This window comes from Quercus lobata, chromosome 7 (assembly GCF_001633185.2).
Source record: "Quercus lobata isolate SW786 chromosome 7, ValleyOak3.0 Primary Assembly, whole genome shotgun sequence".
Classification (NCBI taxonomy): domain Eukaryota; kingdom Viridiplantae; phylum Streptophyta; class Magnoliopsida; order Fagales; family Fagaceae; genus Quercus; species Quercus lobata.
The window spans coordinates 34,884,042-34,899,073 of NC_044910.1; the positions used below are offsets into that span (position 1 = coordinate 34,884,042).

A 15,032-nucleotide genomic window follows, 5' to 3' on the forward strand; every position below is an offset into this window, starting at 1 on the left:
ACCATCCACAGATCCACTCCCTATCTTCTCCCCTCAGTCAATCTGCAATCCTATCCTTAACTTGATTTCTTTCATATTATTTTTCCAGCGATGATGACCAAAGCATCAAGGCTATATTATCAGTTTTCAGACGCTCAGAGTTTACTAGATCAGTTGTGCTTTCACAAGTGTGTACATGCCAGGCTTCAGACAACATATTTAGACAACAGCCTTAAAAAAGGACCTAAAAAAGAAAATGTAAGCACCAGAGTCTGATCCACTACATGTAAGTACACACAAAAATTAAGTAAAATTTATGAAATACTACAAGTAAATAATTTTACAATTTAACTTTTGCATCTGAACTGTCTACTGTAAGATCCAGTTTGAGAAAAGCCATGATATTCCGCAGCAGACTTATGGCTGAAGTTGACGCCTGATTTCTATACATAGTCTTCATTACAGTCCTCATCATAATCAGAAGCTGACTCATCACTCTTTAGTTCCATTAGTGTATTCTTGTCAAATGATGGTTATGTTTCCATCTCCTCTATGTCAATAGTATCAGAGAACACTTTAACCCCTTCTTTGCAACCATCCTATGTCTCGGTTTTTATTGTAGACTCCAGACCATAAGTAAAGAAGGCAGGGAAAAAAAATACAGCCCACGACCATCTTCCTCACTTGTTGCAAGGAGAATCCACAGTTCTTTAGTAAAATCCAACGCATTATCACAGGTTCTTTACTGAGGCTAATTACCTGTGGCATCTTCTCAACAACTTTGCCAAAACCAGGACCAATATCAATAATTGAACTAAGAAAACTCTGTTGACTGAGAAGCTTTGGCTTCAAGTCAAGTGCTATAATCTCAGGATACTGTGCTACTACATATGGAAGTAATGTTTTTCTAAAATTGAGCTCCAAAAGGGATAATGAACACAGGTTTTACCCTCTCATCTGATCCAAAGCCCAGGATGTGAGGCCACTTCTCTATCAGTCTAGGCACAGCCAATCTTGGAATGCTCAAGCTCTCCAGGTACTCCACAAAAGGTTTGATCACCCTGCCTACCCGCATGCCTAAAATCTCAGGGTATCTAGTTAAAACCCCCTCCAATTTCTCTTCTTACCACCCCAATTCCAACCAAATATGCCACCGATGTGCTCAAGGTCACCTCAAGCTTGAATCCAAAGGAATATCGTGGGACTTTATATCCAGGAAGATACTTGGCCACTAGAGCAAGGTCATTAACAACACTAGCATGTAGAACTAGTGGATATCTTCTCAAGAACTCAATGAAAGTGGATAGTTTTTCTTTACACTACAGCCAAGAACAAGCGGATAGTTTTTAAGGTCATCAATTGTAAGTGTTAATGTGTGATGAAAATCCACTCTCCCTCATAAACTCAGTTGTCACAGGAATCACCACACCATCAAGCTCATCAGGAACAATGCCAATTCCCCGCAAGAACTTATAAAACCTGGCACGTGTTGCTGCCTTCTCATTCTTCATTTCCAATCATCTAGGATGACTATATAGGGATGAGGATTTAGGGTTTAGACAATACATAGGGACGACTATATCAATTCTTCATTTCTAGAAGCTGTTCGTTTCCAACCCAAACGAACAGCATCTGGCTTGGACATTGATGAACCCATAGAACCCAAAGCAAATGTTCACATTTTGTAATCAACCCTATCCTTCTCTCATGGTCAGTTGGTCACCCAGCTCCTTAAGAATTGATAAGCAAGTCAACTTGGGTGCAAGTAAGAATAGGTAAATCTGAATGTACAAGCAAAAAACCAGGCTTTGAAATGCCAGCATAGCCTCTGATCATCATATTTTAGTATCAGGGCATCTGAAAAGAGACAATACATAAATCAAAGGTTAAAGTTTATGCTCTCCACACACTAAATAAGTTATACAAACCGAGTATGCTTATTACTCTGATCAGAAAAACCACCCAAAAAAAAGGATAGCAAAGTTACCTTTTAAAAAAAATGGCAAGGAAATAAACCTTGCAGTATGTATATGATGGTACAAAATAGTATGAGGGAAGTTGTGTGAAATGCCGCAATCTTCTAATTTCCTAAACAATGACCTCCAAAGCTCAAAACCACTTTCTATTATACGTGACCATTCTTTGAGTCATTAGACCACAACATCAATCTGGCTTAGCTCCTTACCCAGTTGAGATTCCAGAAGACAAAAGCTCAAAACCCCTCCAATTGCTCTTCTTGCTACCCCAAACCTACACACGTTTGACTAAGGCTTCATGCTTCCCTTTTTCATAGGTGTGTCTTAAACCAACACCCTCACACTCCACTTTGCTCTTACAAGGGGAGGATGTGCCACTTGAGCAAAAGCTCTATGACACTCTTCCTTATTTCTTGTTTTCTACAATGGAATAAAACCACACACACAATAAGCAATTGGGCTCAGTTCAGCGGAGCCTTTTTAGTTTTCTCTACGTCTCAGCACATACATCTTCTCCAGAACCAAACAGAGCACTGCTTCTCACTTCTAACCCTTCTTTCTTTCTGTTTTAAGCTAAAAACTCTAATTCCAATTAGTTATATGAATCCAAACTTTCATTTAATTCGTTTATAACAGAATATGATATAGACCAAGCAGAAAATCAACCTAAAAGAGTTCACAAACTTTAAAAAAAAAAAATATATATATATATATATATATTACAAAAATCAATCCTTTAAAGTGACAATGTATGCAAAAACATCAATGCAAGAACTTCCAACGGCAGCTAAGATAACTTTCTTTTGTTGTGAAAATTCACTTCCTGCTCCCAATCACATGCGATAATTAAGGCCATTATGCATTCTAAATTTATCCATACTATATAAACAGACTAACGAGCCAAAGATTTGAAAAGGCACCAGTAAGGTTTGAACTCATAAGAGGATGAAAGTAAGAAACAAGCTTTTATAGTAGGAATTTTAGTAAAACTTTTCATCTTTGTCCACGATAACATTCACAAATTAGTTGCCGTAAGTATACTCTTCACGTTATTGTTGTCCACTATTTATCATTCCCACGAGATAACAAGCATGTATCCTTCAATCAAAAAAAAAATCTATCTTTTTATGCATTCTAAATTTACCCATACTATACAGTTCCAAACAAAGGACACCACAACCAAAAAAAAAATTTAATGGACAGAAATTTACAGAAACCGGCTCATTAGGCATGGAATGTCGAGGTGAAGCATATTTTCCAGAAAGCCAACTTTTGTGCAGACCAACTAGCAACTTATACGAGACATCCTTACAATCGACCAACTTTAAGTCACCCACCTTTGTTGTGTCATGTTCGTGCCTTCCGTATTTATCAAAAGAAAAATGTTCGTTCTATTTGTGTGAGTTTATGTACCAGATATCCTTACGATCGACCAAGTACAGTAGGTAAATAGAACCCATACTTATCAAAAAAAAAAAAAAAAAGGCAAATAGAACCCATATTGGATAATACAAGCTTCGTTCTTACAAGGGGAAAAAAAGGATATATATATAAAAAGCCGATCAACCAACTACAGTAGGTAAATAGAACCTATATTGGATAATAAAAGCTTCGTTCTTACAAGGGGAAAAAGAGGATAAATAAAAAGCCAATAACATGTAGCAATGAGGGACTCTATTTGCTAGGTCCTGTACTGCTATGTTTACAAACCAAGCTTCTTTGGTCTCAGATTAAAGAAAGAGCCATGCCGCAAGCCTGGCATCGACACATGTTGTTGCTGCTTGGCCCTCCTTTCTCTGTCTATTTTCTTGTTGTTTCTATCAGCATCTGCCTGCACTTTCCTCAAATTCTCCATCTCCTCCTCCATTGTTGTTTTCTCCTTCTCCTCTCTCTTCTTATGCTCCAGGAATGACGTATTTGACTCCTTAATTGAAAAATACATTGGCCCCGCTTCCATCAGCCACTGGGGCTCTACACACGTAACACACTGCATGTACTCCTTTTTTGTCAAAAGGAGTTCATGATAAACCACATACTCTGGCGTACAGCCCATACCATACAGAGCACTGCTTGGGTGTAAATGACATGGAATTCCATTCCTGCAATCAACATATTGCCCCACTCCCTTTAACCTTGCTGCATTATTGAAAAATGCAGAGCAGACAGCTTTTCTAACCAGGTCAGAATCAGGCCAGCAAGATGATGATGGAATTTTCAGTTTCCGAAGAATTTTCTGCAGCTGATATCTTACCTCTCTAGCCTTTTGTAACGCTTTAACATGCAAAAAATGGACATTACACCAGTCTTCCTTGAAGTTGTGTTTTTCCCATTGCTGGTAAATATTATATAATGTTAAGTGATCAGATTCGGGGATAAAGAATTTTTCCCGGGCAGCGTCACTCTCTACTGCTCGATCTTTTGGCCGGAAGAATACCGATGGCACCGATAGCATTGACACAATTGTCACAACCTCTTCCAGACATCCGAGCTGTTCACCCATCAAGACCATCTTAGCAAGTGGGGGATCCAAAGGGAAATCCGCCATTTTCCGGCCAAGATCAGTTAAGCTCCCAACATTGTTCAGAGCACCCAAGACCCATAACCGGTACATAGAATTGAGTATATTATCCTGCGGAGGAGGGTCCATGAAATCAAAATCTAGCAAGTTCTCAACGTTAAGAGATTTGAGCAACAAGATCACATAGCTAAGATTGGTCCTTTGGATCTCTGGAACAGGACTTGGAAGCATTTCATTTATGTATGCATTTTCTGTATACAATCGATAACATGTGCCAGGCCCAGTTCTCCCTGCACGTCCAGAACGCTGGTCAGCAGAAGCACGACTGACAGGGAATACTTGAAGAGCATCCATTCCCATCCTAGAATTGTACACTTTCATTTTCCCATACCCTGTGTCAATTACATAATAAATTCCATCCACTGTCAAAGATGTCTCCGCAATATTGGTCGCAATAATGCATTTTCGGGTGCCAGCTTCAGCTTTCTGGAATATCAATGCTTGCAACTTTGACGGTAGTTCTGAATATAAAGGGAGTATCAGAAGTTTAGGAACCACTTTCTTTGTGGAAGATATTAGCTGTTCCATGCGCTCTGCAAGGGAGCAACAGGCAGCCTCAATCTCTTCTTGGCCAGTCATGAAGATGAGGATGTCCCCTGGAGGGCTAGTGATGTGAATTGTTATTGCCTGCTTCACTGCAGCTTCAACATAATCTTCGCATGGAGTTCTATTGTACAAGATGTTCACAGGAAATGTTCTTCCAGGGATGTTGAAAACGGGTACACTGAAACAAATTCAAAGAAATTAATTAAGCACAATCAATTAGTACATACAAAATCCTCCAGCACCCCCCCCCCACCCCACCCAAAAAAAAAAAAAAAAAAGAGAGAGAGAGAAAGGCTAGGCTAAGAAAGTAGATGCAGTATGGTCACTAATAAAATGAAAAAGGTTACCTTCCAAAAAAATTTGAAAACTTTTGTGAATTTAGGGTTGCAGATGTCACAATGAGCTTAAAATCACGGCGTTTGGCAACCACTCTTTTGAGTATCCCAAACAACACATCAGTGTTTAGAGACCTTTCATGCGCTTCATCCATCACAATGACACTACCACAGTAACAACAATGAAGGTAAATGATTTTGGTTTTAAATGCGAACAAATTACAAGTAAATGTAGACATGTATGAAATTTCAAACTTTCCATACCGATACTTTTCAAGATCACCATCACTCCGTGTTTCATGCAGAAGTATTCCATCGGTCATGTACTGTAGAGTTGCAAACAAAAAGATTTAGCATGTAACATTATCAAGGTCAAGACACACATCTTAGTTAAATAATAGTCTCCATAAATAACCTTTTGTGCCTGGTGAAAAACTTAAAGGGACATACAGCATCAATTGGTGATTTCAACCATTATGAACAATAACACATAAAATAATATTAATTCAAATAATAATACTCACATAAAGGAATCACGAATCGTGAATAATGATTAATGAAGGCATATAAGGAAAGTTTCATAAGTTTAGTTTCCCTTTAAAGATAAAAGAACCACTCACCTTAATTATGGTGTTCGGCCCAATCTCATCCTCAAAACGAATAGCATAGCCAACTTTATCACCAAGCTTAGTCTCCATCTCTTCACTGACTCTATTTGCAACACTCACAGCCGCCACTCGCCTTGGTTGGGTGCAACCAACTATACCATTCACCGTGTACCCATCTTCATGCAGATACTGTCAATAAAATCAGATATCAATTGATGCCTTACAAACAATGCTGTCTAAACTCTAATTTGTGTGGAAAAAAAAAAAAAAACCCAAAGCATTAAAGAACCTGTGTCAATTGAGTTGTCTTTCCTGAACCTGTTTCTCCAACAACAACCACCACCTGATTTTCACGAATTACCTATCCAATGTAAAACAGAATAAAAAGAACAGATCAAAAAAAGGTTTAGACATTTCAAAGGATACAGCCATGGCAACAAAATAAAATTGAAGTGCTGTAAAAATCATTTCCATTTCAGGCAATCAGTGGGACATAGAACAGAAGAAGCACTGAAATATCTATTAGGGTTAATTTCAAGATGTTAATCATGTCATTGGTCTGTCAAAGTAATTTTTCTGTGCAAAAGAATATGCAGACCACAACACCAAAGAAGTACAAAAATATAGCTTGATATAGAGTCTTTCCAAAATATTCCTTTAAGATGGGTTCTCACGATGAATGTAAATTACTTCCAAAATTTAATTCCAACCTACAAATCATTAAAATCTAGAGACCCAGCTAAAAAAAATAGGAGATAATATTGAATGATCCAAATAATCCAGTCAAAATTTACTCGAATATTCAAACAGTTATGAAGTTAGATAAGAAAATTTGATTGTAACCATCAATTTAGTGGTTGATGGTTACAATCAATTCCGAAAGCAGTGCTCCGAGAAGGGACAATTTAGTGAAATGTCAGGGAGCAGTTATTTGATCACTATCACATGTCACTTATAACACGAGTAAACAAACATATACCAAAGGAGAAAATAAAACCTGCAATAACTCATCTCGCACTGAATAGATGGGGAGATACTGCCGTTGCTCTTGTATGGTTTTGGACTTTGCAAAGTCACTCACAGCATCCCCCTTCTTCAAAAGCTCAGAAAACTTGGAATCTTCCTTGAAATCAACTTCACCGTGTTCTCCAACTACAGTTGAATCTGCATCAGTCTTTAGTGAAAAATAAAAGGAGTTTAGACATGTTAGCCATATTAGCAGAAAAGTGTAAAAATATCAGTGTTAAATATAATATATAAATAATAGGCACAAGGGAAAATATATATTATATCTTTATTCAAATACCTGTTCTGCAGCTTTCGGAACACCAAGGATATCACCTAGTTTTGAGCCTGCAAGCTCCCAAAAGCGTTCACGTGATCTGTTCATACTTTGTTTTTCATGAATTTCCTTAACCAAAGCAGATCCTATACGTGAAATTTTAGCCATATCTGATGTGGGATCCTTGATTGGCATTATCGGCTCAGCTTGTTTAGTAAAAACAACTCTCCCATCCAGGAAAGGAGGTTTTATATCTGGACAAGAATAATATACAGTAGAAAACTTAGTTAGAGCGGTCATGCATGCATGCAAATCCACACGTTGCATATAATTATTGTAAAGGCCTATCACACAATTACTTACCATGTACAAGAAGAGTAACCTTGTGTTCTTCCTCATCATCAAATTCAGTCTTTACCTCAGTGCCTCTCACAGCTCCAGATCTCAGAAGTTGACGGTCTTCCCAAAGAACATTATCAGCAATTCGTTGAGCCAACCTTTTGCTCTTAGCAACTGTCATCCTAATCCCATCTTTTTGAACCTGTATTAAAAATAACATCTTTTTGAGAACCTTAAACTTGCTTGTCCAAAATCAGAAACCATATGATTCCATCATTAAGAACATCAATAAAGTAAAATATAGTAAACATCAATTATTTATAATATAGTAGCTAGATTAAAGTAACATGGAGAAGAAATCTATATTTTATTTCCTCAATAAATTCAGAAAATTTCAAACTAAATTATTTTGTTCCCCCAGCTGGGCAGTGGGGGTGGAGGGAGGTCTTCAAGAAACCAAGTTCACATATGCATGTTTAGTTAATGGTTGTGTGACCCCATATTATCACCTTCTTTATGTACTTCTAAATATAAGCTTTGTAAAATAGACTTTACAGCATTCATGAAATCCATAGCAAAACATGGTATTCACAGTAGGATTTGACAAAAAAAAAAAAAAAAAACAAAAACAACAACAACTTATAACAATAATTGAAACCACCCCCCCCCCCCAATATATATATAAGCAACAGAAGTGGCTTTACACAATTGCACACCACCAGGCTTTCCATAAAAAACAGCAATGGCATAATACTTAAAACACCCAAAACAATATGGTTCAAGCATGTTTTTCAACCAAAAAAAAAAACATTACAGACGATTACAACATACCATTTTTTTGGCCAGCTCTGCTTCTTTCTTCTGGAAAGAAGCCTCATCCCCCAAAAATAATGAAGAGGTATCTGCATCAGACATTGTATTACTTTCTTCTCTGTCATACCTACATGACAAAATAATATTGTTAAAAACAATTTTGACAGCAAAAAAAGCAAATATAAACTTTATAATAATGATTCTCATTTTTTTTTATAGGTAAGAAAAAGTTTTATTGAAAAAGGATAAGCATGAAAAATACACAAGGTTCACGATAGTGAACAAGTAGAAAAAAGAGGTAAAAATAAGCAAACAAACACTAAGCTATACTAAGAGACAAAAGAAAATCCATGATAGTAGAACAAGGTTCACGATAGTGGATCATTTTTTTTTTTTGATAAATAATACTCATGAGTGAATCATATAACCAAGGAAGGATAAACCACCACTTAAAAGCTCTTTCCTTAAAAAAAGCAACTGCCCAGGGATTAAGGTCAATATCTAGGAGTATATTCTGGTGTAATAAATACAATTAAAATGTGCTACCCTTAATGCTTAGGAGAAGATCTCCAAAAAATTGTATAGATGAAATGCTAATTGGGCAGAGTGGACACAACCAACTGAAAGTTTAAAAAATTCATGATGTCCACAGATAACAAAGAAAAAACATTCATGCAGTCTGGGCTGGTCTTAACCACAGATGATGCACTAAATTCAGCCATCGTACAGAAGGTGAAATTATTCACTCCTACAGGAAAAGTCCTCCCTCCTCTCAAAACAAGTGTGGGCCCCAGTGTGGGACCCATGGTGGGGTCCACATTAGAGGAGGGAGGACTCCTACCATAGAAGTAAATCATCTCTCATACAGAAGATCCCATAGATATCATGAACCTGAAGCTCTCAAAAAAATAATAAATAAAACTAGTCCATTACTAAACTTACCATGCATGATCAAAATTATACTCCATCTTTGCACGCATGTCAGTTATCTCGTGGGTGAGTTCTTTGGGCAAAGAATCCTCACCTGCTTCTCCATCCTAGATGAAGTCAAAATATGATAAAATTAGCAGTGAGCAGTGACATAGCAGCAAGATTACAAGAAAACTATTTCAATAACAAATGATAACAACGCACAATTGTCACCAACATTAAATGTGAAAAATATACTTCCTTTCTCAAAAGCAAAATATGTACATGTGTGTGTGTGTGTGCAGGCATGAGTGTTAGTATTATGTATGCATGTGTATTATCTATGTAATTATAAATTTATAATATAGACATATATTCTGTATGTGTAATAATAAAAACAGATACACATTCCTGACCATTCAAAAAGACAAATTCCTGCATAGAGAGTGAGATGGGGTGTGGGAGGAATTCTGTCTCTCAGACATTAACCATACGAATAATATACCTCATGTCTCAATCTTGAGGATTTAATTGAAGAACCAGCAGCACGTATTGGAACTGGAGAGGGAAGAATGTGGTCCCAGGCAGAAATAGAACAACCTGTCCAATCCCAGGCATTAAATTAATTTATGTTTCCAAGAACAGCAGCTACAATAGCCATTTCAGGTATTAAAAAAAAAAAAAAAAAAAAACAGATTTGAAATTCACAAAACAGAAAATACACTATGATTAAGCATACCAGCAGAACGAGGTGTATAGCCATCCAACCATGGAGAAACTAATTGTTTATCAGGTGATGCCTCGGCTAACATCAGGGGCGGTGAAGGCTGATGGTACCTACTGCTAGTGGAGCAATTACTCCGGTTTGGTGTATCTTCCCATTCCCATCTCCCATGATCCCAGTCAGACCGGCCTGCAAGATCAACGGAATGTTCAATATTGTTGCAATTTCTTTTATAAAATATAAATGCAGCTTGTTGTAAAAATATTGAGAATACAAGTGATTTCAGAAATTGCAACAAAATAATCAATAACATGTTTATTAGGAACTTTTTATTTAATATTTTGATAGATCTTGTTATGTTATATTAGTCCATGTTCGATACTAAAATGGGGAAAATAAAAGGAGGAACAAATCTGCAGCAATCACGAAAATGTGTCATTAAAAATTATATTTTTAAAAAATATTAAAAATGAATATTATGAACGTAACCAGCTTCAGTCATATTCCATTAATTTCTTTTAATGGTAACGTGAAAATTTTAATTATAAAAAGAGAAACCTAAGTGTACAAGTTGACCGCAACGGAATCCCCAATTACAATTAAATATTATCAGCAAAACTCGTCCAATTAATTTTTTCTTTTCTTTGAAACTATGAGTATTTTTTTTCTAGAAACAAAGGAAATACACTATAATGGAAAGAAAATAAAAAATTACATACCAACTGTCCTGCTTGAACCTTCATTTCTACTTCTCTTTCTTCCAAATTCTCCACTGTACTCATCTCTACTTCGCTTTCCTCCATAATCTCCAGTATACTCATGTCGATATGGACCACATGTGTCACTTCCCTTAAAGTGGTGTTTAGTCTCCTTGACACTGTGTCTCAACCTCCTGCTTTCATCTCTAGTATCCACCTTCAACTTTCTTCGTTCATCCCTGTGATACCCAGGACTCCTAGACCAATCATGCCCAAAACTTTGGGGTCGACTAGCAGTAGCAGGAACCTTCAATTCAAAAGGTGAAATTTGGAACATGTTAAATAATTAATTGAATAAATTTTACATTAGCACTATCAAAGGCCTTCTTGCATACATAAATACTGAGAACAAATTGAACAACAATCAACAATGGAAAGCAACAAAATGATCAAAGCATCAAAATACAATAAGAGTGATCAAACACAAACGTCAGGTAAAGGGTGGTCAATTCAAAGTGAGCCAATCAAGTCATAAATCAAGACATGTTTTGCCATGCATCTTCTTGAAAACCCACCAAAACCATCAGAATTGTAGTCATGAACCACATAGGCACCCACATTTGTCATGCCAGCCAGAATTAAAATGTACAGCATTCCCAGAAACTCATTTCAATCATGCAGCCAAAAGTTGACCAACAAACAAGACCAACCAAATTGAATGGCAGAAGTTTCCAAACTACAAGAAATTATACCGCACACCCGGTGTACATGCTAAGCTAGTGTGAGAGAGGAGTGTCTATGTACTATGTAGTACACCAAGTATTATGAATAATTTCACACAAACCACAAACCACAAACGCTTGTTTAATGCAAAACCAAAAAGGCAAAGACCATGTTAGCCATCTGAGTTATATTTGCTGTGGATTAAAGTTTGAGTGGTTAATATAATGGGATTTGGCCAAAGTAGAATCATATGTTACATGTAAAAAAAATATGTATGCATAACAATAACATTCATCTAGCTAATCTTAAATAGCACTACAACTTGGTACCCAAGATGAAAACAATATAAATAAATAATTAAATAAAAATAAAACACTAACCTCCATATCAATACGATGAGCTCCAATGTCGAAAGACTCGAAACCTCACAACAATAACACTGTACCTGCATATATCAACGATATAAGTAAGAATTTTCCAATTGTAAAATACATTAAAGAGGGGGCTTCGAACGTAAGGTTTGTTTGGAAGTTCGGAAAATTCTTAAGAACCCAAACCCTAAGGAAAAATAAATGAAAAAAAAAATCCAATTTGTGCAACATAATCCATGTTTGGCAGTCGAGGAAAAACAATTTACAGGAAAGAGTAAAACATCTACATTCCCTAAGTAAGCATTTAGGCTAAAAACTTCTATAAACCCTAACTAAAGTAGCTATGTATATGACAGTGTTTGGATGGAGAGAAAAGATGAATAATGCGGTGAGATTTGAGGGTTGTAGTTGAAAATCACGAAGGAAAATCAAAAAGGAGAATGTGAAAGGCTTCGTCTCTAACCTTTGGTCTGTGGTTGATGAGTTCTTCACGATTTCCTTACCTCGATCGGATTTTCTTACTGAACAAGCAAGGTCAACTTTGTAAGAGTATTGTTGGAGGGAGAGTGGTCTGAATATATATAGAAAATCCAGAACCCACGCCCCTTTTATACTTGTTTATATGTCGGTTTGCGACTTCGCATGGTAGAGCAGTATTAATTATGGGCCTGTCAAAATAATAATCTCACAAGGCCCAACTTTAAAATCCATTGTGGCAAGCCACGATTCAAACAAGAGCTACCCCGACGACACTAACCAACTTGGGCCCACAAAAACAAAACAGCAAAAAGGTAAAATTAAGGATGGGTAGGGTTATCATTGCACACAATTGACACAATGATCACTTTCACACGTATTAAGTGTTTGTGAGATATAGGAGTAAAGGGTAGAATTCAAGTTTTTTAGGAGAGAACTTCACACTTAAATTAGGTTAAACTATAATTTCTATCTATTATAAAAATAAAAATAAAGATGGGTATGGTTTATTGGAGAGCAAAAGAGTTATTTTACATCGATATCTACTAATTAAAGTGTCCCCCAATGGGTTTGGAACACCGATGAGACCAATAAGCCCATGCTGGATGTAATGTGCAATTAATGGTTGCTCATGAATTCCATTCCAACCTCTAGAGTCTAGACTAACAACAAAAGTGAAAGTTCAATCCATTAGTTTCTTTGATTTGTGATATCAAAGTGAGATATTAATCACGTGTTAGCTTGGTCATTGCCTCTCATTATTCATTCGTTTCAAGCTTGCTAATTACACTATACCAAAATAACTACAAACACATACAAGCTTGCCTAAGCACTCACACTAAAAATGCTAAAATAACTTAAAACTTATTTTAGCAACCAAAACACAAAAAAGCAAGCTACATCAAGGTTGCTAAATTTAAAAAAATTAGCAACCAAGCTATAGTAAAGTGTCATATTTGACATTCTACTATAGCTCCAAAGCTATAAAAAAATAAGTATAATATTTCATTCTCTCTCCTCTTTATTTTATTGTGGTTGTTTATTGTGTTGGGATTATTATTTTATTATGTTGTTTATATTATTAAAATCTTTGATGTTGGTTGTATTATAAAGTGGAGTGTTAAAATAGATAAAATAGTGTTTTGAGTTACTAAAAACTATATTTTTTAGCAACTTTGCTGTGAAAGATAGAAGATATATAGTCATGTGGCTTGATTTTACAAACACTTCTACAAAGGTTTGTAGACTCTCTATTTCCAAGGTAGTACTAGTATTGTGGACACTTTTTTTTTTACAATAATTATGGGCTTAGGGTCTGCGGATGCCCCAAATTTAGAAACATAACCCGCTTTTATTTTTAGAATAAACTGTTTTTTTTTTTTTTTTTGGTAAAAGTTTTAAGAAAAAACAAGTGTTAAAAATAAAAATAAAAATAAAAAATCACCAGTTTTTTTTTAAATGAATTTTTTTTTTGAAAAGTACATTATTGTTACCCTTAAAGTGATAAAAAATTATATGAAATTCCTAATGCAATAATTAATTGTTCACAATGAAAATTTGTGTATAAGACTATAAGTGCATTCATTAAAAATATTACAAGTTTATCATTTAAGGAGTGTATGTTAACTAAAATATCAGTATTCACGAAAATTATATTTGAATTTTGTCAAGCTACTAAAATCTTTTTCGCAAGAATCACAAATGGAATTTTGAAGTAAAGAATGCAAAATTCCTTGTTCTATTGTAACAAAACCGTAACAGATAAACACAATATAACAAATTTTTTTTTTTTTTTTAATTCTTGTATTAAAATATCCCTCAGTATTCGCATGAACAAATTTTTACCATTCAAATTGGTCCCAAGTACTTGTATGCACATGTGTGCATGTGTAGTTCACTAATAACTTTTACTCCCCTTAAAATCATATCTGGGCTCCACTTCTAAACTTAATATATTAGATATTGATAATGCTAAAGAATGATATCAATTTATTTATTTTCATGATAAATATGATAGGAATTTCAACCTATAATGTTCACTTTATAATAATTACTTTTTATTATTAAACTAAAACACTAATCAGTTTTTGGTATAGGTAGAGTTTGAACACCAAAATTGGCATCAACTTAACTCATGGGCAAATCTCAATTATTTATCTCTTTGCCATTAAGTTGGAACTTTTTATTGTTGAGAACTTTCTTTGCCATTAAGTTGGAACTTGAAATAACGAATAACAAAATTGAAAACAATAAACACAATTTGCGTTTATAAGATATGCATAATGGCCAAGTATGGAGAGACTATAAAATGGCCTAAAACATTGATGCCAGAATGCCATCAATTAATAGTAAATACTATCTTATGTAATGTATTTGTCCATGATTTGATGTAATGCAAAAAAACCAGTGGTCAAGAACTTTGTAGTTCAATTAGTTGACCCATCCTAAAAATCCTAGTGTTTTAGGATCCTAGTTCAACTTTCTACAAAATCGAACCATTGCCATGTAGCATTCATCTTCACTTTGAAGAAAACAACTTACTGCGTTTTCAACTTTGGACCATCCACAGACCCACTCCCCGTCTTCCCTCCTCTGTCAATCTGCAAGCCTATCCTTAACTTGATTTCATTTGTATTTATTTTACAGCAATGTTGACCAAAGCATTAAGTCCATA

The 15,032-nt window shown here is 35.5% G+C and overlaps 1 protein-coding gene and 1 pseudogene across 1 annotated transcript; both read right to left on the bottom strand.

The window, feature by feature from the left end:
* Positions 1 to 422: 422 nt before the first annotated feature.
* On the bottom strand, positions 423 to 1,547 carry LOC115951954 (annotated as a pseudogene).
* A 1,896-nt stretch (positions 1,548 to 3,443) lies between these two features.
* Positions 3,444 to 12,441, bottom strand: LOC115954317 (pre-mRNA-splicing factor ATP-dependent RNA helicase DEAH7-like). Its single transcript, XM_031072239.1, has 15 exons — positions 12,345 to 12,441; positions 11,891 to 11,955; positions 10,809 to 11,094; positions 10,105 to 10,278; positions 9,871 to 9,965; positions 9,399 to 9,493; positions 8,475 to 8,583; positions 7,668 to 7,845; positions 7,329 to 7,558; positions 7,020 to 7,196; positions 6,312 to 6,383; positions 6,035 to 6,211; positions 5,679 to 5,740; positions 5,427 to 5,579; positions 3,444 to 5,257 (listed from the first exon to the last, which is right to left on the bottom strand). Exons 2-15 carry the CDS (start codon positions 11,894 to 11,896, stop codon positions 3,658 to 3,660), a joined length of 3,414 nt encoding a protein of 1,137 aa, XP_030928099.1. The 5' UTR covers positions 11,897 to 11,955; positions 12,345 to 12,441; the 3' UTR covers positions 3,444 to 3,657.
* Between the last annotated feature and the right edge of the window lie 2,591 nt (positions 12,442 to 15,032).

Excerpts from the sequence above, each read along its gene's own strand:
- LOC115954317 (XM_031072239.1), bottom strand. Across the intron at positions 10,279-10,808 it reads AGGTTCAAGCAGGACAGTTG|GCCGGTCTGACTGGGATCAT; the intron begins GTATGTAATTTT and ends TTGATCTTGCAG. Across the intron at positions 9,494-9,870 it reads CCTCAAGATTGAGACATGAG|GATGGAGAAGCAGGTGAGGA; the intron begins GTATATTATTCG and ends GACTTCATCTAG.